The following is a 24,941-nucleotide window of genomic DNA, read 5'->3' on the forward strand; positions in this document are numbered from 1 at the left end:
TTCTGCTTCACAACCACTATTGTACGTTCAAAGAGTTAGATCCATTTACACGCCGGCTGGCGGTAATATTTTTTGGGTGATTAGTGCATTCCAGTGACAGAAACGTACAGTTTCCAGCCAACGGCAAGCTGCAATTGACCGATTGTGTACAATAAACTGACTTTCTGCTTCACAACCACTATTGTACGTTCAAAGAGTTAAATCCATTTACACGCCGGCTGGCGGTAATATTTTTTGGGTGATTAGTGCATTCCAGTGACATAAACGTACAGTTTACAGCCAACAGCAAGCTGCAATTGACCGATTGTGCTAAATAAACAGACTTTCTGCTTCACAACCACTATTGTACGTTCAAAGAGTTAGATCCATTTACACGCCGGGTGGCGGTAATATTTTTTGGGTGATTAGTGCATTCCAGTGACATAAACGAACAGTTTACAGCCAACGGCAAGCTGCAATTGACCGATTGTGCTAAATAAACTGACTTTCTGCTTCACAACCACTATTGTACGTTCAAAGAGTTAAATCCATTTACACGCCGGCTGGCGGTAATATTTTTTGGGTGATTAGTGCATTCCAGTGACCTAAACGTACAGTTTCCAGCCAACGGCAAGCTGCAATTGACCGATTGTGTACAATAAACTGACTTTCTGCTTCACAACCACTATTGTACGTTCAAAGAGTTAAATCCATATACACGCCGGGTGGCGGTAATATTTTTTGGGTGATTAGTGCATTCCAGTGACATAAACGTACAGTTTACAGCCAACGGCAAGCTGCAATTGACCGATTGTGCTAAATAAACTGACTTTCTGCTTCACAACCACTATTGTACGTTCAAAGAGTTAAATCCGGTTTTATTTTTGGGGTGCTTATTGAATTAAAGAGTATGTCAGACAACACGCAGAGGAGTGGCAGAGGAGGCAATGTTTCAGGAGCGAGCAGACGTGGCAGCAGAGGAAGGGGTCGAGGCAGCACTAGTCGCAGCCAGAGGCCAGTGCTCCCGGTGTCATCCAGCGGTCATGTCTCCACCGACAACCCTGCCGTCATCGATTGGTTGACTCGGTCGTCTTCCTCTTCCCAGGTCACCTCTGACACCTACAGCCAACGGTCAGTGGGTACGTCAGACACAACCGTTAGTTGGCATGGCCCGGGAGCAAGCCCACTGAAATCACGTGTCCTCGACCTGCCCCTGTCCTTTGGTGTTCCCTCACCAAGCGAAGTATCGCATGCTGTGGGCTCAGCCCCACTGTCCATACTGATTCATGGCCCCCTGTACCGGCTCCTCATGAACGTGGTTCAGCGGGTTTGCATCACTTAACGGCAAATCGTTGACAAATGCTGGGACGTTCAGTGTTGTGCGCATTAAGCCAGACACCAAAGGGCAGCACAGACCTGTTATTACTCGCTCAAGCATGGCTGAACAAAACCAGTCTCTACCACAAATTGGACCCAGACCTGCCCAGGGTCTCGTAACTAGATTGCACGGAGGAGTAGAGTCCGTTATCGGAATTAAATAGACAAAACGCCACACCAAAAAGAGTGGCCATTTCCAACACTTATTCCAGAAAGAGGAACAACCCGTTTCATATACGGCCCGTAGACGTTTCACGTCTGCCACATTCAGTCGATTTAAGACGCAAGCTCCACTTCCTGTGGTCTCTGACCGTCGATATACCTTTAAGTGTCAGCTTTGAAGCTATATTCCCTCCGGAGCACTGACACTGGTGCCCTTCCGTCAACATGCCTTTAAGTTTCAGTTTTCAACCATTCCCCACAGAAGCCAAACTCTTGGGTATCCCAGAAGCTGCTCAGCGGGTCAGGGCAATAAAGCTCCCGGTTCGCAGGTTGTTCCGTCTTATGGATGGAAGTACGACGGTATATGATCTTCTTCGCACCCACGGCATTACCTCATAAAATTTCTGCATTGCATCTGCAATCACAACGCTGACTTCCCGGATCGCCACTCAGCCATTGGACTCTTGATAGTCGTCTCCCCACACTGCTGCTGGGGGGACTCTTTAACCTAGGCCTGTGTATGGCCTTCAATTGAAGCTGCTTCCGCTCTGCCACTCTGCCATTGGACTCTTGATAGTCGTCTCCCCACGCTGCTGCTGGGGGGACTTTTTAACATAGGCCTCTGTATGGCCTTTAATTGAAGCTGCTTACGCTCCGCCACTCTGCCATGGTCCTCTTGGGTATCCCAGAAGCTGCTCAGCGGGTCAGGGCAATAAAGCTCCCGGTTCGCAGGTTGTTCCGTCTTATGAATGGAAGTACGACGGTATATGATCTTCTTCGCACCCACGGCATCACCTCATAGAATCTCTGCGTTGCATCTGCAATCACAACGCTGACTTCCCGGATCGCCACTCAGCCATTGGACTCTTGATAGTCGTCTCCCCACACTGCTGCTGGGGGGACTTTTTACCTAGGCCTGTGTATGGCCTTCAATTGAAGCTGCTTCCGCTCCGCCACTCTGCCATTGGACTCTTGATAGTCGTCTCCCCACGCTGCTGCTGGGGGGACTTTTTAACCTAGGCCTGTGTATGGCCTTCAATTGAAGCTGCTTCTGCTCCGCCACTCTGCCTTTGGACTCTTGATAGTCGTCTCCCCACATTGCTGCTAAGGGGACTTTTTAACATAGGCCTCTGTATGGCCTTCAATTTAAGCTGCTTACGCTTCGCCACTCTGCCATGGGCCCCTGTACCGCCTCCTCTTGCTGCTGCCAGGTCCAGAGTGTGTCATGGGTCCCTGTACGGCCTCCCAATGCTGCTGACTTCATCGCCAGACTCTGCCATGTGCCACTTTCAGGTCTCCTTTCACTGTTGGTGGGTTCCATTTTGTGATAGGGTGCTGTATGGCCTTCCATTGCTGCTGCCTCCACCGCCACCCTGCGCCATGTGCCTCTGTCGTCTGCTCACGCTGCTGACGGCTTCCGCTTTTTAACCGAGGCCTGTGTTTGGCTTCCGAATACTGCTGCATCCACCGCCACCCTGCGCCATGTGTCTCTGTCATCTGCTCACGCTGCTGACGGCTTCCGCTTTTTAACCTAGGCCTGTGTATGGCTTCAGAATAATGCTGCCTACACCGCCACCCTGCGCCATGTGCCTCTGTCGTCTGCTCACGCTGCTGCCAGGACCATACTGATTCATGGCCCCCTGTACCGGCTCCTCATGAACGTGGTTCAGCGGGTTTGCATCACTAAACGGCAAATCGTTGACAAACGCTGGGACGTTCAGTGTTGTGCGCATTAAGCCAGACACCAAAGGGCAGCACAGACCTGTTATTACTCGCTCAAGCATGGCTGAACAAAACCAGTCTCTACCACAAATTGGACCCAGACCTGCCCAGGGTCTTGTAAGTAGATTGCACGGAGGAGTAGAGTTCGTTATTGGAATTAACTGTGAGGGACTTTTAAACCTAGGCCTGTGTATGGCCTTCAATTGAAGCTGCTTCTGCTCCGCCACTCTGCCATTGGACTCTTGATAGTCGTCTCCCTACGCTGCTGCTGGGGGGACTTTTTAACATAGGCCTCTGTATGCCTTCAATTTTAGCTGCTTACGCTCCGCCACTCTGCCATGGGCCCCTGTACCGCCTCCTCATGCTGCTGCCAGGCCCGTAATCTGTCATGGGCCCCTGTACCGCCTCCTCATGCTGCTGCCAGGTCCAGAGTGTGTCATGGGTCCCTGTACGGCCTCCCATTGCTGCTGTCTCCATCGCCACACTCTGCCATGTGCCACTTTCAGGTCTCCTCACACTGCTGGTGGGTTCCATTTTGTCATAGGGTGCTGTATGGCCTCCCATTGCTGCTGCCTCCACCGCCACACTGTGGCTCCACACTCTGGTTTTGGCCCCGTGACTGCCCAAATGAGTGAAGTGTGCGGTGATTCTAAGATCGACGGCACTCATCTGCATGTCATACTGACTGACAGTATTATTTCTCTTCCCCAGCAGACTCCAAGGGCATTTAAATTAAAGGTACAGTGTTCTGCACTAATATAAAGGCTCTCTGAAGCCTAGAAACACCCTTTTTATAAGTTAAATTCGCAGCGAATATATTCGGCTCGAAGCGAATTTATTCGGCGAATTCAGCGAATCAGCCGAACCGAATTTTTGAATAATTCGCTCATCTCTAGTCATGATCACCAATTTTTTGCCAACATACTGTAATAATTTCCCATTTTTTGCCAGAATATAAACACAATTAATTAACTTACAGATGTGTCACTATCAAACCATGCCACTATTATCTTAATGTTTCACCGTGGCACACTATACCCTGTTCCAAATTATTATGCAAATTCTATTTAAGTGTCACAAAGATTAAATATTTTCAGTTTAACTCATGGATGGCATTGTGTGTCAGGGCTCTTTTGATCACTGAAAACAATCTCGGACACCTGTGATAATTAGATTGGCAGGTGAGCCCAATTTAAAAAAAAAACTACTAAAGGAGGGTGTTCCACATTATTAAGCAGAGCACTATTTTCAAACAATATAGGGAAGAAAAAGGATCTCTCTGCTGCCGAAAAGAGTGAAATAGTTCAATGCCTTGGACGAGGTATGAAAACATTAGATATTTCACGAAAACTTAAGCGTGATCATCGCATTATTAAGAAATTTGTGGCTGATTCAGAGCACAGACGGGTTTGTGCATATAAAGGCACATTGAGGAAGATTTCTGCCAGATCCATGCATCGGATCAAGAGAGCAGCTGGTAAAATACCATTACATAGCAGCAAACAGATATTTGAAGCTGCTGGTGCCTCTGGAGTCCCACGGACATCAAGGTGTAGAGTCCTCCAGAGTCTTGCAACTGTGCATAAACCTTCTATTCGGCCACCAATAACCAATGCTCACAAGCAGAAATGGCTGCATTGGGCAGAAAAATACATGAAGACTAATTTTCAAACAGTCCTGTTCACTGATGAGTGCTGTGCAACCCTGGATGGTCCAGATGAATGGAGTAGTGGATGGTTGGTGGACGGCCACCCTGTTCCAATAAGGCTGCGACGTCAGCAAGGCGGTGGTGGAGTCATGTTTTGGGCCGGAATCATGGGAGCTGGTTGGCCCCTTTAGGGTCCCTGAAGGTGTAAAGATGACCTCTGCAAAGTATGTGGAGTTTATGACTGACCACTTTCTTCCCTGGTACAGAAGGAAGAACTATGCTTTCCGTAATAAAATCATCTTCATACATGACAATGCACCATCTCATGCTGCAAAGAATACATCTGCATCAATGGCTGCTATGGGGATAAAAGGAGAGAAAGTCATGGTGTGGCCTCCATCCTCCCCTGACCTCAAACCTATTGAGAACCTTTGGAGCATCCTCAAGCAAAAGATCTATGAGGGTGGGAGGCAGTTTACATCCAAACAGCAGCTCTGGGAGGCTATTCTGACATCTTGCAAACAAATTCAAGCAGAAACTGTCCAAAAACTCACAAGTTCAATGGATGCAAGACTTGTGAAGCTGCTATCAAATAAGGGGTCCTATGTTAAAATGTAACATGACCTGTTAAAATGTTTAAAAAGTTAAAATGTTGTTAAAAGTTTGATTGAAATAGCTTTTGATTTCAGTAAATATGCTGCAAACACAACAAATGACAATTTTCAGTTCTTTACAACCTATAAAGTGTTTTGAAACTTACTGTGCGTAATAATTTGGAACAGTGCATTGTAAGTTTTTTATGTTTAAAAAAAATACTGTTATCATTAGGAGGTTTGTTCAATAAAATTTGAATTGTACTCTTAATAGTTGATAACATGAGAATTATGCTGACTGTTATTTACATCAATTATTTAGGGAAATGAGAAAAATATAATTTGCATAATAATTTGGAACAGGGTATAAATGTGCTACTATAAACCTTTTAATGTGTAGCAACACACCATTTGCTGATCGGTTGAAATACAGGAATATTTTCTCAAAAATCATTTTTATTTTAAATAAAGGTGTCTGCTATTTACCTTGCCAGCCAATTTCCCTTCTATCCAAAAAACGGTTGTGGGTAGTATTCCACCAGATTGCACAAATCTATAAATTACACAGTGTGTATCTGAAAGCCGGATTTTATATTAAGTATGTGCCTGCTGGTTGTCTGTGTACAGGATGTGGATGGCCTCAAGTGCCTTCATACCCAGTCACCATTCATAGTACATACTGGACTTCCCCAACTGTGTTTTATGTTCAGTATGAATACAACAATTGTAATATTTTTTTTCAGCTACAATTGGTAAGTTCAATGTAACTTATAATATCTCTGTCTTTATTTCAGTGCATGTGCTGGATTATGATACTATTAGCTATAATAGTTCTGCATCCTAACCATGGCAAATACTCCAGGCTTTGTAATCAAAATTAAGGTTGAGCGAATCACAGGCTAAACTGTAATCCTTTAAAATGGAACTAGCTGTCCCTGTTCACATTTAGTGGCTGATTTATACAAACACAGCATTCCCACTGCTAAGTAGAGAACAAGAGGAACATGCAGAAGGTAGAGATCAATGATCTCAGTATAGTTGTTTTTTTTGTTTTTTTTTTACTTTAGATATACAGTGGGGTTAATTTATTAACCTCCCTAGTGGTCTGATTATGTCCATATTTCTGTGCTCAAAGCAGTAAATTTTTTTGCATGTAAATATGTATTTTTTTTATTGTAGGCCTGTAATTTTTAGAAAATAACTCACTGAAATCTGTCCGAACAAGAGTCTAGTAAACATCCCGGGTATGATAAAACTTGAAACACGAAATCATAAATTATAATTTAATAAATAATCATAAAAAATAATAATATAATAATAATACATTTAGTTCAATAATATAATCAAACCAAAAACACTGAAATTTGAAATATAGCGCCAAGTTCGCACATCACTGAGCAAAGTCGCAAAATCGTTTTTTCGACGAATTTCTCCACGAATCATTATCACTCAATTCTGCAAGTAGTTCTAATTTACTATCACTGTTCTCTAGCTGGTCTAAAACCGATTTTGACCTAAAGGGACGCTTTTTGGACGCCATGGACATTTCTCAGTTTCCAGGCAGAAAGAACAGTAAAAATGCAGGCAGGGCACAGGACAAAGCACTAGGGACAATATGTATGTGAAATGGTTTGATACAGTAATGTTTTACTATGTGATGTTAGTGATTTTAGTGAATGTCACTTTTTGCCATTTTCAAATTTCCCGCCGTTTCGTCCCCCGTACGTCTCGACGCTCGCAGGGGACAGAACCCAGATGACATTACATTGCCGGTGACACTGCAGGAGGGACATCGTGGGAGTGCAGGACAAGGTAAGTGATCGAGGGATCGCAGAGCAGCACCGCATGGTAAGCCCGAGTGTAGCTCGGGGTTACCGCTTGTGGTACTGAAACTTTACCCCGAGCTACACTCGGGAATACCGCCAGGGAGGTTAAAGAAACAAAGTGAATGTTGACATTACAAAGTGTATGTTCACTTTGTAAAGTGAAGGTTCACTTAGCTTAGATGGTAACATAATGCTGTGTTGACTTCAATCATCTGATCATATACTGTACTGTGTAAAGGTTTAAGGCAAATGTGAAAATGTTGTAAAGTAAGAATGTTTTACAAAATATATGTATTTTAGTTGTTTACTTTTATCAGTTTACAAAATGCAAAGTTAGTGAACAGAAGAAAAATCTAAATCAAATCAATATTTGTGTGACTACCCTTTGGTTTCAAACCAGCATAAATTCTTACACTTGCACAAAAAATAACAAACATGTTATACTTACCTGCTCTGTGCAATGGTTTTGCACAGAGCAGCCCTGGTCCTCTTCTTTTTGGGTCCCCTGTCAGTGGTTCTGGCTCCTTCCCCCTCCTGAGTGCCCCCAATATCAAGCCTCTTGTTATAGGGGCACTCAAGCAGGCTCGGTCTTGAGTCATGCTCCTGTGAATGGACATTGTCCATACACACACATTCATCCCTGCCCCTCACTCTCTCACTAGCTGTGATTAACAGCAGCAGAAGCCAATGGATCCCACTGCTGTGTGAACCAATGAGGGAAGAGAGCTCCAGGGGAGCCATGGCTCTCATGCACATCGCTGGATCCAGATGGAGCTTAGGTAAGTATAAGGGGGGAGCTTCGCCCAGAAGGTTTTTTTTACCTAAATGCATAAAATGCCTTAAGGTAAGAAAAACTTTTGAACCACTGTAATGCAGCTGATGAAAGACACACCATGCATACTTCCCTTTGACATCAGAAGATGTCCATCAGTGCCATCAGCACAGAACTGGTGGAAAACAGTGGGACCCAGGTACACCCATCTAGTGTCCAGAGAAGTCTGGCTAGAAGTGGTCTTCATAGAAGAATTGTGACCAAAAGACCATAACTCTGATTTGGGAACAAGGCTATGCAACTCAACTATGTACAAAAACATAGGAACTGGGGTGCAGAAAAATGGCAGCAGGTGCTGTGAACTGATGAGTCAAAATTTTAAATGTTTGGCTGAATCAGAAGGCAGTTTGTTCACTGAAGGGCTGGAAAGCAGTATAATTATGAGTGTCTGCAGGTAACAGTGAAACATGATGGAAGTTCTGTGCAAGTTTGGGGCTGCATTTCTGCAAATGGAGTTGGAGGTTTGGTCAGGATCAATGGGCAGATAATTATCCATCATGTCATACTATCAGGGAGACATGTTATTGGCCCCAAATTTATTCTGCAGTAGGACAATGACCCCAAACATTCAGCCAATGTCATTAAAAACTATCTTCAGTGTAAAGAACAACAATTGATTGTTTGGCACCCACAGAGCCCTGATCTCAACGTCATTGAGCCTGTCTGGGATTACATGAAGAGAAAGAAGGATTAGAGTCAGCCTACATCCAGATATGATCTGTGGTTAGTTCTTTAAGATGTTTGGAACAACCTACCTGCCGATTTCTTTCAAAAACTGTGTTCAAATATTCATCAAGTATTAAAGGTGGTTACACCAAATATTGATTTGATTTGAATTTCTCCTCTGTTAATTTACTTTACATTTTGTAAATTGATCAAAAATAAACTATTAACACTTCTATTTCTGAAAGCATTTTTAAATTACAGCATTTTCACCCCTTCCCTAAAACGTTTTGCACAGTAGTATATATGCCAAAAAATCTTGTTTTTTTTTTAAATGGGCATATCTAGCATTGCCTTATTCACTAACCTAAGTGAATATTCACTTTTCAAAGTGTACATATTTTTAAACTGTATGTTTAGATCTAATGTTAAAGACCTGCAAGGTGTCTGTATTCCTTTTAAAAACTATAAAAAAAAGCTTAGACTTGCTAACATCTGAGGTTAATGCCTTAAAGGATTTCACTTTTCCCGGGGAAGCTAAAATGCACTTTAAGTTATTGCTACCCAAACACCTTACTGAAATGATTCTGAAATAATATCACAGATCTGTTCACAGCTTTGTATTAATATATCAAAGCTCTAAGACAGTATCTCAGAGTTCTTTTGTTTTACTTGGCCCGAGTGCTCTTCCACAGTACAAGACCACTATACTTAACAAAAGAAAGCTGTTACATCATTGAAAAAGTCTCACCCACTATACAGATGCAATAAAAAGTTAAGTGATTTTTGAAGTCTCAAATGCCTCTATTAGCATAATTATCCATAACCTGCTAGTGCATTTTTATTAGGTGGGAATGACATTTATAATCACTGCAGATTCTGCACAAAGGTTGATATTTTTTCTTTATCGATTCTGGAGGCTTGTTAAATAGCTAATTACATACCTCAGGGTGAACTTTTAAAGAAAGTAAAACTAAACATTTGGAAAACGCAATAAAAATTGCAAACATTCTTTGAAATGCTAAAGATAACAAAAGGTAAATAAGAATTCTATGGTATCAGAGCAGTGCCCTCTGTTTCCTCTTGTACCAAATTGTATTGTAACTGTAACGTCTGCCTTCATTTTTAAAGCACTGAGCAAACTGATGGCGCTATATAAATCCTATATAATAATATCATTCTTCTACTGTCAGCTTGCTAAAAGGAAAGCTTTACTGAGAAAATATGTAGACTGCCATTGCTGACGTATAAATATAGACAAGTTTTGTACTTCCCCTTGACCAAAACATATCTAGCTGCAAGCACTAAGTGAAAGAATACAACCACCGTATGCCAATTTGTATTGTATTGCATTTCAACTAAAATGTAAACTCTGACTTCACAGGTCTGCGACTAAAAAGCTGTTTGATTATTTTCATCTAATTTCCATGTATTTTGGTGTGCTGAAAACAAATAAAATATTGAAAAAACTCCTAGATATCATGATTTGCCACAAAATGCAAAATTGTCTTCAAATTTATCAAATTTTTTTGATTTTAGTTTTTTTTTATATTATGGGTTTTTAACCAAATTTAAAGTCCAAATTTCTATTAATTAATTCACATTAGTGCATTTAAGATATAAAATGCCAAAAAAACCTTAAAGGGGTTGTCCGAGTTATGTAAAAAAAAATATAGCACTGTAAATCTGATGGTCAGCAATATATACATAAGCTAAGCAAGTTTTAGGGGAAAAAAAATCTATTTCCTCATTTCCCTAGTTCTCTTCTGGCCCTTTGTTGTTATTTGCGGGTAAAAATCTCTGCCCCTCCCCCCCGCAAAGGAGGTGAATACAAGTGCTGCTCTGAGTGACATGTCTGACTACTGGGATACCCAGCAGCATGCTGTATGTGTAAGCCTCAGCCCTGAGTCTGTGCTTCTAATGGTAGAAGGGGTTAATCTTTCCTGAAGAATCCAGTGGGTGGGATACCAAATACCCTTGTTTTTTGTGTCCATGGGACAGTCGAGACCAACAAAATCACTGGACCAAGAAGAGTTGGCAGCCGAGGGTGCTAACAGTTGGTGAAAACAATGTCCTCCGAGAAACTTTGGTACCTTCCCATAAAGTTTTTCTACCACCTCTCCACATAAAATTGGGATTGATGAAGCAATTCGTAAAATCACTTCCAAGAGATGGAGAATGCTCCAAATACTTGGTCACCAAGTTTCCAGGCCTGTCGGAAGAAAAATTGAAGGAAGGTGTGTTCGTCGGACCAGACATTAGAAGGCTTATAGTTGGTCAAGAGTTTGTCAATACCATGACGGATCCTCAAAAAGAAGAAGTCAAACAGAAATTTTTAGGCAATAACAAAGATCCTCACTACAAAAATATCGTCGGACGAATGCTGAAAGCATTTCAAGCTTTAGGTTGCCTGATGAGTTTGAAAGTGCATTTCTTCCAGTCCCACCTTGACTACTTTCCTGAAAATTTGGGAGCTGTGAGTGAGGAACAAGGTGAACGATTCCACCAAGACATTAAAGAGATGGAAAGGAGATACCAGGGAAAATGGAGCATTACAATGATGGCAGACTACTGTTGGATGCTTCAAAGAGACATTCCAGATGCTACTCACAAGCGTAAATGCACCAAGAGGAGCCTCACAGGGAAGAAGAATCAAGTTTAGTCTGTGTAGGTGAGCTCATTTCAGTTCAAAAAAGGATTTTCATGAAAAAATTGTAATAAAACTTTAATTTTATACATCTATTTCCATTAATATTGAGGTATTGCCTTATTTAACATAGTTACCTAAATTGTCAGGAAACGTGATGTCTTATGACTAAATGGAGGTCATTTTCGGATTCAGCGCACCAAAAAACATAAAGATTACATGGAATAACCAAACAGCTCTTGAAAAACTTTTTTTTGCAGACCTGTGCTTTCTACATAACATATATAAGCAATAACATAAAAAGAATTATGTGATACATAAATATGAATAGGTACACCTTGCTAGTGCAAAGAAAATATCCCCCCCCCCCACCGTTACACCACCACCAGCCTGAATCATTGATACAAGGCAGGATCGATCCATGCTTTCATGTTGTTTTATGCCAAATTCTGACCCTACCATCTAAATGTCGCAGCAACCAGTCTGTCCATTCTCCTCTGACCTCTGACATCAACAAGGCATTTTTGTCCACACAACTGCCTCTCACTGGCTATGGGTTTTTTTTTTTTTGGACCATTCTCTATAAACCTTAGAGATGGTTGTTCGTGAAAATTCCAGTAGATCGCCAATTTTTTAAATATTCAGACCAGCCCGTCTAGCACCAACAACTATGCTAAGTTCAAAGTCACTTAAATCCTTTTTCTTCCCCATTCTGATGCTCAGTTTGAACTTCAGTAAGTGGTCTTCACCACATCTAGATGCCTAAATGCATTGAGTTGTCACTTTGCCATAGGGTGACCAGCAATTTGTGTTACCAAGCAATTGAACAGGTGTACCTAATAAAGTGGCCGGTGAGTGTATATCCACATTTCTTAAAAACTATGAAAAATATGTGGTAAGTGAGACCCAAGCACCAGTGCTGTAAATTCATATATTTCCAAGTTAATGAACAAATAATGACCCCCGTATATTAGGTGTTTTATTTAAAATAATTATTAGCACTGAAAAGTCCCATACAAGTTGTTCATGAATAAACAATAATAAAGTGCTAAAATGCCAAAATCAGTGCTGGAACATCCCATTTGGATCTTCATTAAAAAAAAAAGATGTCAGTGATCCGATCCACTTCACTCTGGATAAAGTGCCAACAGAACACCACAGTGAACACAATCTCACCTATTTTGCTTGCCTTTTAAGTTCTGAAAGGTCTAAATGCACCTTTCAGCCACCCCAATGGGTTAGTCAATATACAGTAATTGGCTCAAGGGAGATCTCCTTTGCTATTCAACAGCAGTAGGGAGGCTCAGGTGTAAAAATATATTGAATTTAATAGTGCTTACAGTTAAAGTGGTTGTAAAGCCTCACATATATCCAGTGAAGTGACTAGCTTTAGTTGATACACAGAGATAAAACAAATCCCCCTACAAAAGTTATATCTGTTTATCTCCAGACATCTGTCCTGTACATCCATTCATAGTGCAGAATTTACACAAGATTTCCCAACTCTGAAAATCAAGGGCCAGAGAGCTGGAGTTGCACTCTATAGAGCTTAGGGAGAGCTAACTGGAGGGAAGGGATACACCCTTCTTCACACGGCACACATGAACAGAGCTGAGGCTGCCAATCACAGGCTGTGTGTTTGTGGTCTCTTAACTGTCACCTTTTCCTTTAAGTGTCGGGAAACCTTGTCATAAGTCACTCGTGCAGATAGCAAAGGAACAAGGCAACAGACAGAAATGACACCTAGTGCTCTGGATTGAGACAAGTACATACTGTAGAGGGATATGCTTTGTTCATATTCCATATCTTGAGGTTTACAACGACTTTATTTATTTTACTTATTACAGGTACTTACATAGCACCATCAATTTATGCAGTGCTCTATATATATATATATATATATATATATATATATATATATAGTACATTCACATCAGTCCCTGCCCTCAAGGAGCTTACAATCTAAAGCAGTGTTTGTCAACCTTTTTTTAGTCAAGGCATCCCTTAAAATTATGGACAGTCTCGAGGCACCCTTTAAAGTTATAGACAGTCTCAAGACACCCTTTAAAATTATGGACAGTCTTAAGGCACCCCATTATAAAATGTAAAAAACTGTTCTAATAGTTTTATATAATGTAGCAACACCCACACATGTAGGATACCCAGCATTAGATGTGATTTATTCTTCCAAAGCAAATACACTTTTGCACACTCGTACTTCTCTCTCAGTTTTTCTTCCTCCCTCAGCTAATGTGACCCCAGAACTGATGGAGAGGGGCAGGGGAGGGTCAAACAAGGATGCTGTGCAGGCAACCCACATCCTCCTTATCAACTGATGATGTCCTTGGTTGTCAGGACACCAGCGGCCAGAAGGTTTTAATGGTGCACAATGAAAACCTCTGGCTTTGTGTAACTAAAAGGCAGACTTTTTCCTCCCACTGGCTTGTATACAAATTGCTATTTGTAGACATTTTACCAAGGCACCCCTGAAGTAACCTTAAGGCACCCCAGCGCTGGTTGAAAAAGGCTGATCTAAGATCTCTAACTCACATTCATACATACACATACTAGGGTCAATAAGACAGGAGCCAATTAACCTACCAGCCTGTCTGTGGACTGTAAGAGGAAACTGGATTATCCAGAGGAAACCCACACAGGCACAGGGAGAATATGCAAACTCCAGGCAGGTAGTGCCATGGTTGGGATTCACATAGAAATCTTTATTAAAACAAAACAAATCTCGTATTCATTGGTGCACATTAGACCATGCACGGAGTATAGAGTGGAGCAGCAGGTAGCAATGTACCTTACATTGTATAGACAGGAGCAGTCTGTAGTATGTAAGGTAAAATATGGCATAAAGAGCAGAATAGTCAGAAGTGTGTAATGTTTAGTACAGAGTGAACTAGTAGGGAGTAACAAATATTATATTGTGCAGAGTGGAGTAATTTGGAGTATGTAATATACAGTACAGTATACAGAATGGAGTGGAAGGAAATACGTAAGGTACCTTACAGTGTATAGCCTGGAGCAGTCCTTAGTTTGTAGGGTAAAACATGGCATGACAAGTAGAACAATAAGGAATGTGTAATGTACAGTACAGAGCAGGGGTGGACTGACAACTCATGGGGTCCCCGGGCAATAGGGGATCATGGGGCCCCTGTGTCCTTGCCCACACTCAAAAAAGCCTATAAAAAAGGTACCAGGGGCATTTCATGGGGCCCCCTACTGACCCCGGGCCCTGGGCAGTGCCCGAGTGTTCGAATGGTCAGTCCGCCCCTGAAAGTGACTCAATTCCCCCATCCACACACTCAGTATGGATGGTGGAATCCCTTCCACTGAGCTATTCTATTCTATTCTGTCCGCCCCGGTATAGAGTGCACTAGTAGGGATTAACATATATTACATTGTACAGAAGAATGATGCCATCAGGCGTATGTAATATACAGTACAATGCACAGAGTGGAGCAGTAGGGAGCACATAATGTACAGTGTATACAGTGTGCATAATGGATCAGTAAAGAGTAAAGTACCTTATACTGTATAGACTGAAGCACTACAGAGTGCACTAGTAGGGAGTAACATCCAGTATGTTACATTGCACAGAAGAAAAGAATAGAGTCATTAGGAGTATATACCATGCAGTACAGTGTACAGAATGAAGCGGTACTGTACCAAACAGTACAGTGTGCAAAGTGGAGCAGTAGCTAGTTATGTACCTTACAGTGTATAGATTGGAGCAGTACTTATATGTAATTTAAAACATGGCATGAAGAGTAGAACAGTCAGGAAAATGTAATGTACAGTTCAATGGACAGAGTGAAGCAGCCTGGTGTATGTAATGTACAGCTAACATGTATGAATAGAAGGGTCAGGAGCAGGGGTGGACTGACAACTCATGGGGCCCCCGGGCAATAGGGGATCATGGGGCCCCTTTGTCTTTGCCCAAACTCAAAAAAGCCTATGAAAAAGGTACCAGGGGCATCTCATGGAGCCCCCTACTGACTCCGGGCCCTCAGGCAGTGCCCGAGTTTCCAAATGGTCAATCCGCCCCTGGTCAGGAGCATGTAATGTACAGAACAGCAAACAGAAAGTAACCATGCCCCTTTCAGCCACATCCAACATACAGCATACCATAGTCATGGTTACTTTTCACAAATCTTCACAACAAGCTGTCCTCCTTGTTCCAGTTCTAAAGTTATATTATTACATGCTTATTTAAACACTGCCAATATTTTAAGCCAGGATAATATCAGCAAAACAAGAACATATTTTGTATAAAAGGGATGATCATATCAGATGAGCTGTTTACATTGGGCATTCAAGGTTGTACACCTACAGGTTCCATTGATGATAATGCAGTCCTGTAGATATCTGCCATAAGTTTCATTTGACTGCATCAATGCATAATCATGTGGCATGTTTGTTAGCTTTGTAGACATTGTATCCTGGTAACCAGGGGCGGACTGACAACTCATGGGGCCCCCAGGCAATAGGGGATCATGGGGCCCCTGTGTCCTTGCCCAAACTCAAAAAAGCCTATGAAAAAGGTACCAGGGGCATCTCACAGGGCCCCCTACTGACCCTGGGCCCTCGGGCAGTGCCCGAGTTTCCAAATGGTCAGTCCGTCCCTGCTGGTAACACTATAACAACACAGGGGTTTTACGCTGTAGTCTTGTATTTATGGTTGACTTTCAAATCATTTTTCTCCTAGGATGTGGCATACATGCTCTTTTTGGGAAAGAAACAACTGTCCTCATATGTCTGCCCTCTGTAGTGATGGACAATGCAGTGGATTATGACAGAATTGAGTTGACTACTAATTTTTTTTGCTATTGCCACCATCCACCTTATGAAGATGGATGACTCTTCACATGCAATTTTCATGGAGTTCACTGGTCTTTTCAAAGATATAATATTACAAGATAATGTCCGTGCAACCTGTGTAATAAGTCTGTGCACAGTCCGTGGAAACATTAATCAAGCAAAGTTTTGTACTGCATGTGTGTGACTCTAGAATATAACACTGTTTTCAAGTTTTTTTTTCTATAAGAAGAAACAGTATTTTCATTCCAGACACTGAAAAAAATAGTATATAAATCTATATATAATGGATGCATAGCTATATACTAAGAAACAGCTGCAGGCAGAAACATGTAAGAATAATGCTAAAAAAAAAGAAAAAAAAAAGAGAAGTTGTATATGACCAAAGGCTTGCTTACATACTTTCATAGACACCTTGCAAACCAATGAAATCACCTGAAGTTCTACAAAATAAATTTTTTTAGGTACATACAGTTTTCAGCTAAGCCTGCCTGTAAGACCTACATTATATTGCAGTTAGAAATCAAAGGGCTCCGTACAGCCTACCTGACAACAACCCCCCCTCCCAATTACATAAATTCATTAATTTTTCAAAACTTCAAAAATGTTTTTTTTTTTACAATTGTACACATTAATTCACAATTTACTTTTTACATTTTTTAAATGAGCTTGTACTTTTTTTTTACAACAATGTTGGAGGGAGGGGGGCTTGGATGGAATATCAGGAGTCTAAACACACCCCTGACATCTCACCTCCAGAGAACTGATTTGAGGACACAGATTCTTAAATACCTTTCTCTGTAACCTCAGCTGCACTGAAGGTGAATGACAGAGGCTCCCATTCATTCATAAACTGAAGCATAGTAAACACAGTTTATCAATGGACACAACGGAGTGATCGGTAACAATCAGATCAGTGTCCAATTCAGAAAAAGAAGGGGCCAGTAAATGAAATATTTACTGGCCCCTTCCCCTCTCCATTTGCCTGTGCACCCGCAGCAGCCAGCGGGAGAGGAGAGTCGGCAGCACAGGGGGAATAAGATGTGGGCAGCACAGGTAGGGGGATCAGTGCGGTGGTATGGGAGGACAATAACAGTATGATGCACTGTATCTGTGTCTCTCCCTCCAGCAGCTGAAACCTGGTGGGATGGAGTGAAGGAGAAACCAGATTTCAGCTGCTGGAGGGAAAGACACAATGCATCGTTTTGTAATTATCCTCCTGTCCAGCCACATTGATCCCCCTGCTGTCCATGCCCCCCTGTGTTCCCAGGCCCTCTACAGGGGGCTCGGTAGTAACCCCCTATCAGCAGCCTGATTGGGATTGTGTTGGGTATGTGGCATGAATTTGCCTTAAACTGGAATGAGAAACCAGTATTTACTGTTGAAAGGAAGGATATCTAGGAAGATACTTGTACATACTGAGCAAAGAAGCTGCTGAACATGAGTACATTTTTAGAGGGTGGATAATGTGGCATATTCTTTCAGCAAGATCCATAATACATCATAAAACGCAATTGCAGCTCTAATTATATTTTATAATTTGTTTATGTGGGAGTTACCATTCCCTATAACAGCAGGCTTTACTTCTTGAACTAGTGCAGACAATTATTTTTGTTGTATGCTGTTTCAAGATTAATAATAAGCTTCTTAGACAAGATAAAAAACATATACTGTACCTGTAATATACTGTGGTAATACTATAGTATTCTGTAGTAATTACTGTGTTCCAAAATAAAGGCATCTATCTATAGCTTTAATGCTCAATGGTAACCTTCATCTTTCTGTCCTATGCTATATAGTTTTGTTACATCAATCTCTCTGCACACCTAAGGCTCATAACAGAAGCAATAAAAGAAGATATTCCTACATTATCATCTTTCACATCTTCTTTGATGTAAGACAATAACAAGCATATCTTCGGAGAGACTAGGGCAAATGACAAATCATTTTAATATGCAGACTAGGCAAGATATACTCCTTCTCAATGGTCCTACAGGCTCCAAAGCAATACATTTGATTGTTCTTGCAATATGACACTGGGCAGATGTGCCTGTTCATTGAGTGTATACAAATTGCTCAAGAAATAAACTGATTTTTGTTCCATTGACTAGCTCCACCTCACATATCTATAAACAAATTTATTTACAGGATCATTTTATTTACAACGTATGTATAGGAATAGGTGAGTTTGGTTTGACTTCTTACAGCAGTGACATCTCCACACTGGAGTCCCTTTCCTTGCCACAGAATCTCATTCTTCCTGCTACACTGAGAAGATTCTCATGTCTCCATCTGCATTCTATAAAACGTAAAACAAAGAATCCAACTGGAAGTATGAAAAGGCCTTGTGATGGCCACTACAGGAAACTGTTGGGTTAAACTGCTGATATTTACCAAATGTTTTTACTAGTATTTACCCAAAGTTTTCATGTCCATGTTGGACATACTGGGGTTGATTTACTAAAGGCAAATAGAATGTTGATTTTACAAGAAAAGTTGCACTTTGCAAAGCAAATGGGCAGGGCTACAGAGACATGGAGTTCCCCACCTCCGAGAGAAGTCAGGTTAGAAACCACAAGTCATTAAGTAATTCTCTTTGGTTCTTAAAGCATTATCCACCACATGCCAGGAACCAATGGACACTACAGTCATGACCTCATGCTCTAAATTAATTAGCGTTACAAGAAGATAATGCAGAAAATGTCCCATTCTTCACCAGCCCCTCGTGTCTTCCCTAGACACACAAATGTTGATATTAGTATTGTGTATATCAAATTCACTTAGCCTTATACTGTAGGAGCACACCATAGGAAGCTACCGCACTTCTGTTGGTGCAAAGCCTTGTTCTCATTACTCCCCAGACCAGGTCCATAGGCTAACCCTGCATCACAGCAGTTTCCAAAATAAAGACCAAGCCATGAGATGAAGGACATAAAGCGTACCTGTCCTCCCACCAAGTAGGGCTGTAATCACCCATCACAGTTACGCATTTCCTCCTCCAACTGGCCAGTATCTCCTAAAAGAACATCCTAGCACAAAAGGTTAAAATGTGTGTTCTCCCAAACGTATTTAACCACAAGAGTTAACCTGGTACAAATGTTCTTTAACAGCAGAAGGCTTTTTAACACAGATGGTTGCATGGTTTTAATTCCCAAAGCTAATGTTCTTTTGATACAAAAGGGCCACACTTGTATTGACTATGGACATCTTTCAGTAATTTATACCGACAACAATTTTACTGACAAACTTGAGGTTCACATGTACATCTTACAACATTATTCACAACTCTTAGTCTTCCAGATGTATTCCCACATGACTTTCTTATTGGGGTCTGTCCTCTGCAGATATTCATACCCCAAGACACAGGATATGACACATCTGCAGAGAAAGAAGCCATAGACGGCCCAACCCCTCCAGCAATCAGCCAGAATATTTAAAGTAACACAGTACCAAAATCACAACACAATGTCAAACAAAATAAAATAGAATAACAGTATACATAGACACCTGCCCACAAACAATTTCCTCTAAAACTTAGTGAAAGAAGTGAAGCTCAGCTGACTTCCATCATCCAATCACATGCAAGCAAAAATACTGTTTTTTTCCTTTTATGTGACTGGATATACTTTGCAAAATGAAATTCCACCACATTCGCTAACCTCTGGGGATAATTCCCTTGCAATATGCAACTCCCTTGCAAAGTGAACAGCCTATTTGCCTTTAGTAAGTCAACCCCAATTACTTTATCAAACCTAAAAAAAAAAGTCCAACAACTTTGTTTAGGTTTTATAGCTTGAATTTTTCTTAAAAAATGGTAAAATGTTCATCTAAAATGCATAATTAATCAGTTTTACATTGTGTGGTACCTCATATGATCCAGGACCAGGTGTAACTTCTTTTGGATCTTTAAAACGTTCTTCTCTGGGAACAGAAGATGGAGTTTGAATGACTGGTTTCATGACTGGATTATAGGCTCCAGGCCCTAAAGGCAAGAATAGTAATTATATATTGATGAATGAATAAATAATGCACATTAGAGGTACAAGCTATTTGTGAAAGGCAGTAGAATCAGATGTGTTAGTAATGTGCTTCTGAATGTTTAGGTTGAGAGTAATGGTCTTTTCACACCAGTGAAGTGCGGTTCTCATTACTAATGAACGTGCAAACAGCATTACAGGTGAAAATAAATGAAAGCAAATAGGACCTGTTAACAAAGCAGGATTAGCAATGAGCATTCCATTAAGATCAGTGAATCAGTGTCTAGTAAGTGTACTGCACATATTACATGTACTTTTATGCCTATTCCAACAGTCATAAGAGAAACGTGGTAAATGTGATTACTGGCCTCTCCTTCCGATATGCTAGTTGCCTGTCAAGCTGCCCCTCTGGCATCAATGCTCTGATTTACTGACCCAGAACAAATATGCTGATAAGGACTTCTGACTTTCTTAAGCCTCATACACACAATGAGAATACCGGACGAATGATCATGCGTTTTTTCTTTGATGCTAGTCTCAAAAATCAATAGGTTACTAAAGTTCCGAAAATAGTCATACCACAGAATACAACTTTGGAAATGATGTAATGTGTTGTATTGTATTGTAATGCATTCTTTCGTTGCTCAGCATTCATGATCTTGGTCTTCCAAATTTTTTCGGGCAAATACTGTCCTGAGTAAAGGAAAATTGTTTGTTCTGTTATCATATCAGAAAAAATTTTGTGTTTGTCCCTTCGGATAATTTCATATGAAATGTCATGATTTCCTCCCAAAAGCTGTGTACTAACGATCAGATTATCATACGATTGCTTTGAAAACTATTTTTGGTCCAATATTTTGATCGTGTATTAGGCATTAGTCTGCATGCATGATCCAGATCACTGATCCAGAAAGTGCTGAAGACAGTGAGGTTGATTTACTAAAGCCAAGTAGATTGTTCATTTTGCAAGGGAAGTTGCACTTTGGAAATTTTCCCCAGAGCTTAGTGAATAGAGTGAAGCTCTGCTGCCTTCCATCATTCAATCATGTGCAGACAAACATGCTGTTTTTTTATTTTACTTGCACATAATTGGTTACTCATTGTAAATTGAAAGTAAGCCATGTTCAGTGAATATAGAAAATTTATTTGCAAAGTGAACAGTTTATTTGCCTTTGTAAATCAATGCCAGTGAGTCTACATAATATCCAGTTAATGAGATCAAATATAGTAGATTCAAACTATCTCTTATGTCAGGTTTAATTTAAAGTTTAAAGTTCAAAGTTTGTGTCCTGGTGGAGAAATTTCCCTTTACATTCGCTTCAGAAAACACAACAGGAAGCGGGTAGAAATCTCTCTAAGTAAGTAAGTGGAAAACCCCTCTTAAACAGATGACACTGGAACAGGTGATAACTGTGAAGGTTTGAATATTCTATCCCTGCCTGTCTTGGTGACAATAGTCACTAGGCCAAATCAAAAACCTGGCAAAAGGTTTTATTAATTCTTACTCTATCCAAAACTAAAAAAATGTTTCGGACTTAGATATACTTTAAATTCTGTTAAGACACACTTTGCACGCTTGCATTTTCTAAATGTCAGGACCATAGAAGTCACAGGGAAAAGGATAGAATGGGTCCAACAACTGTCTCCAAGCTGGCTTCAATGCAGACATTTCTTTCAGTGGAATGGTTTATAGGGAACACTAAGAAATCCCTTAAATATACATTGCAATAGCCAAGGAATAAGTGGGAAATAGGTTGGTTCTGCACCTTTTACTTATATTTCAACTATTTTGCAGAAACTATCTGTCTTCTGCTGGATTGAAAGATGATCCCATGACTTTCAGGGACCCTCAATTTCACCTGGCCAGCCTTCTGTCAGGGGTGATAGGAGGCACCAGACGCATCTGCCACATCATTTACCTCCTTTCTACAGACATAAACAAGAATGTTCATCAAAGCAAAATGTTTCTGTATATAGTCCTACTGGCCAATCCTAATGCCTACATGTTGTCACATTGTATATACATAGTTACATAGTTAGTCTGGGTGAAAAAAAACAAAAGTCCATCCAGTTCAACCATAAAAAAAAAAAGTTATAATCCTACACCCACAGTTGATCCAGAGGAAAGCAAAAAACACAGCAAAGAATGGACCAGTTTGCTCCTGCAGGGGAAAAAAATCCTTCTTGATCCCCCAAGAGGCAATTTGATATTCCCTGGATCAACTTTATCTATAAATAGTAACCAGTTACATTCTGTGTATCCAAGAAAGAATCCAGGCATTTTTTAAAGCAATCCACTGAGCTGGCCAGAACCAACTCTTGAGGGAGTCTATTCCACATTTTCACAGCTCTTACTGTGAAGAAACCTTTCCGTGTTTCGCGATTAAATTTCTTTTCCTCCAGACGTAAACAGTGCTCCCTTGTTCTCTGTGATGACCTTAGGGTGAATAACTCTACAATGAGTTCAATTTTAATAGAATAGTTTTTTGTGAGCCACCAGGAGTTAACTTACTCTATTATTAGTGTTAATTGTCTGCTTAAGTGAATATATATTAAATATTAGATCGCTAGGCACTAATTACACCCTCTCTAGGTGTATAAATATAAACTATGAATTCTTATACTGTACCGCGCTCCAAAATTATCAACCTTTTGTGATTGACCTTTTTTGATTGTGTGAATTACTTAATATACCACCTATAATCCAATCATTACTTACTTCTATGATGCTTAAATATACAATTAACATAAATTAATTTATAAATGTGAATTAAAAAATTATATGTGATTATAACAAATATTAATAAAAAATTAATGAAAAGTTGGAATGTCAATTCTATGTGAATAAAATTAATAAAAAATTAATAAAACATTAATAAAAAATGGGAATGTCAATTATTTTCTTTGAATTTGAGATGGTGTTGTTATTCAATATAGTTAATGTGATGAGTCTGTGTTCGCAGCTTGAACCTCTCCCTCCTGTCTCCTCTCCTCTCTCCTCAGCTCAGCCTTCTCAATTGTGCTTTCTTCACTGGCTGCTTTGTTTATTCCTCCATATACGGAACATGCAGAGAAGGGAAAAGAAACATAGTGTCTTATCCGGGATATAAGTGATTTATTGCTCTTTGATCTCCCACTCACATTGTGTAAATGTAAATAGCGCTTTGCATACAATGTATCCAGATCGTGCTTCAGACAGCCTGGCTGGTGTGTTTGCTTTCAGTAAATATACTCGCCATTCCTCTGTGGATGCGTGATAACATCACCGCCCCTCCCCTACGCGTTACGCTACAGGGACTCATAGCTTCCTCTGGGGCATGTGGATAATCCACATCCCCCAGAGGCAGCTACGAGTCCCTGTAGCGTAACGCGTAGGGGAGGGGCGGTGACGTTATCACGCATCCACAGAGGAACTTAACCATGCAGCTCATTTTTGTTCAAGTATCGTCGTATTGTGCTCCTTGAAACAACCACACCAGCTTTTTCCAGAGCAGCCTGCATTTCTCCCGAGACTACCTGTTGTTTTTTCTTTGTATCCCGAACAATTCTTCTGGCAGTTGTGGCTGCAATCTTTCTTGATCTACCTGATCTACCTGGCTTAGTATCAAGAGATTCCCAAACTTTCCACTTCTTATTAAGTAATTGAACAGTACTGACATATTCAAGGCTTTGGATATCTTTTTATATCATATTCCATCTTTATAAAGTTCCATTACCTTGTTATGCAGGTCTTTTGATGGTTCTTTTCTGGTCCTCATGGCTCAGTATCTAGCCTACTCAGTGCATCCACATAAGAGCTAACAAACTCATTGACTATTCATATACAGGCACGTATTGCAATTTAAACAGCCACAGATGTGGGAAATTAATCTTTAATTGCAATTTTAACCTGGGTGTGTCACCTTTTTTGTCTGTACCAAAGCCAAACTTTCTAGGGTATGTAAACCTTTGAACAGGGCCATGTGGATGATTTCTGTTATTATTATGGTTTAAAAAGAAGCCAAACAACTATCTGATAATATGATCACTATCCTTAAATAAAAGACAGTTTATTGTCATGATCAGTCATATTTTCAATATCAATGCCAAAAGTTCACAATTTCTGCCAGGGTACATATCGTACATTAGATATAGGAATAGGAAAATGGGATAAGGTAATATGGAGATGGACAGGTGAAAAAAGAGGTCTTCTCTAGTCTAACACACATTTATTCTTCTTGAATCTCTCACACCAGGGCCTTTTTGTCCAGACTTAGGACACACCCTCAAATTGGTGTTGATAATCACAGCCTTGATCCTTTGTGGAATATATTTTAAACCAGAGGTCACAAAAGTTAATATATGTCTTAGGCTCAGATTCTAATTTTTGAGCAGATGATTACACAGGAATTCATTTGCAATTTCATGTCCAAGCTGCATCAGTAATAATGTTTATCTAATATTACATGGGGCCAGTGAAAATTACTTGGAAAGCATTCAAGGGAGTCAATAGGCATTTGTTTGACAAATATAAAGCACCAAACTCCTTTCAGTGGGTTGAAAAACTAGTTACAACATACAAGACCATGAAGTGCAACGTGTCATCAAAGATTAATTTGCTGCATTCAAACTTAGCTTTCTTTCCTGAAAATCTAGTCGCATTCAGTAATGAACACGGTGAAAGGTTTCACCAGAACATTGCCACAATGGAA

General features: G+C 40.6%; 1 protein-coding gene across 1 annotated transcript in view; it reads right to left on the bottom strand.

Moving 5' to 3' along the window:
- The window catches only part of STPG2 (sperm tail PG-rich repeat containing 2), a 781,346-nt gene that overhangs the window by 298,104 nt on the left and 458,301 nt on the right, over positions 1–24,941 (bottom strand). The window contains exon 13 of the mRNA XM_089691642.1: positions 20,140–20,255. Within this exon, the coding sequence (XP_089547768.1) occupies positions 20,140–20,255 (116 nt within the window). The remainder of the gene's footprint in view (positions 1–20,139; positions 20,256–24,941) is intronic.

This window comes from Staurois parvus, unplaced genomic scaffold, assembly GCF_062004578.1.
Source record: "Staurois parvus isolate SC_StPar_1 unplaced genomic scaffold, SC_StPar_1.0 ptg000566l, whole genome shotgun sequence".
Classification (NCBI taxonomy): domain Eukaryota; kingdom Metazoa; phylum Chordata; class Amphibia; order Anura; family Ranidae; genus Staurois; species Staurois parvus.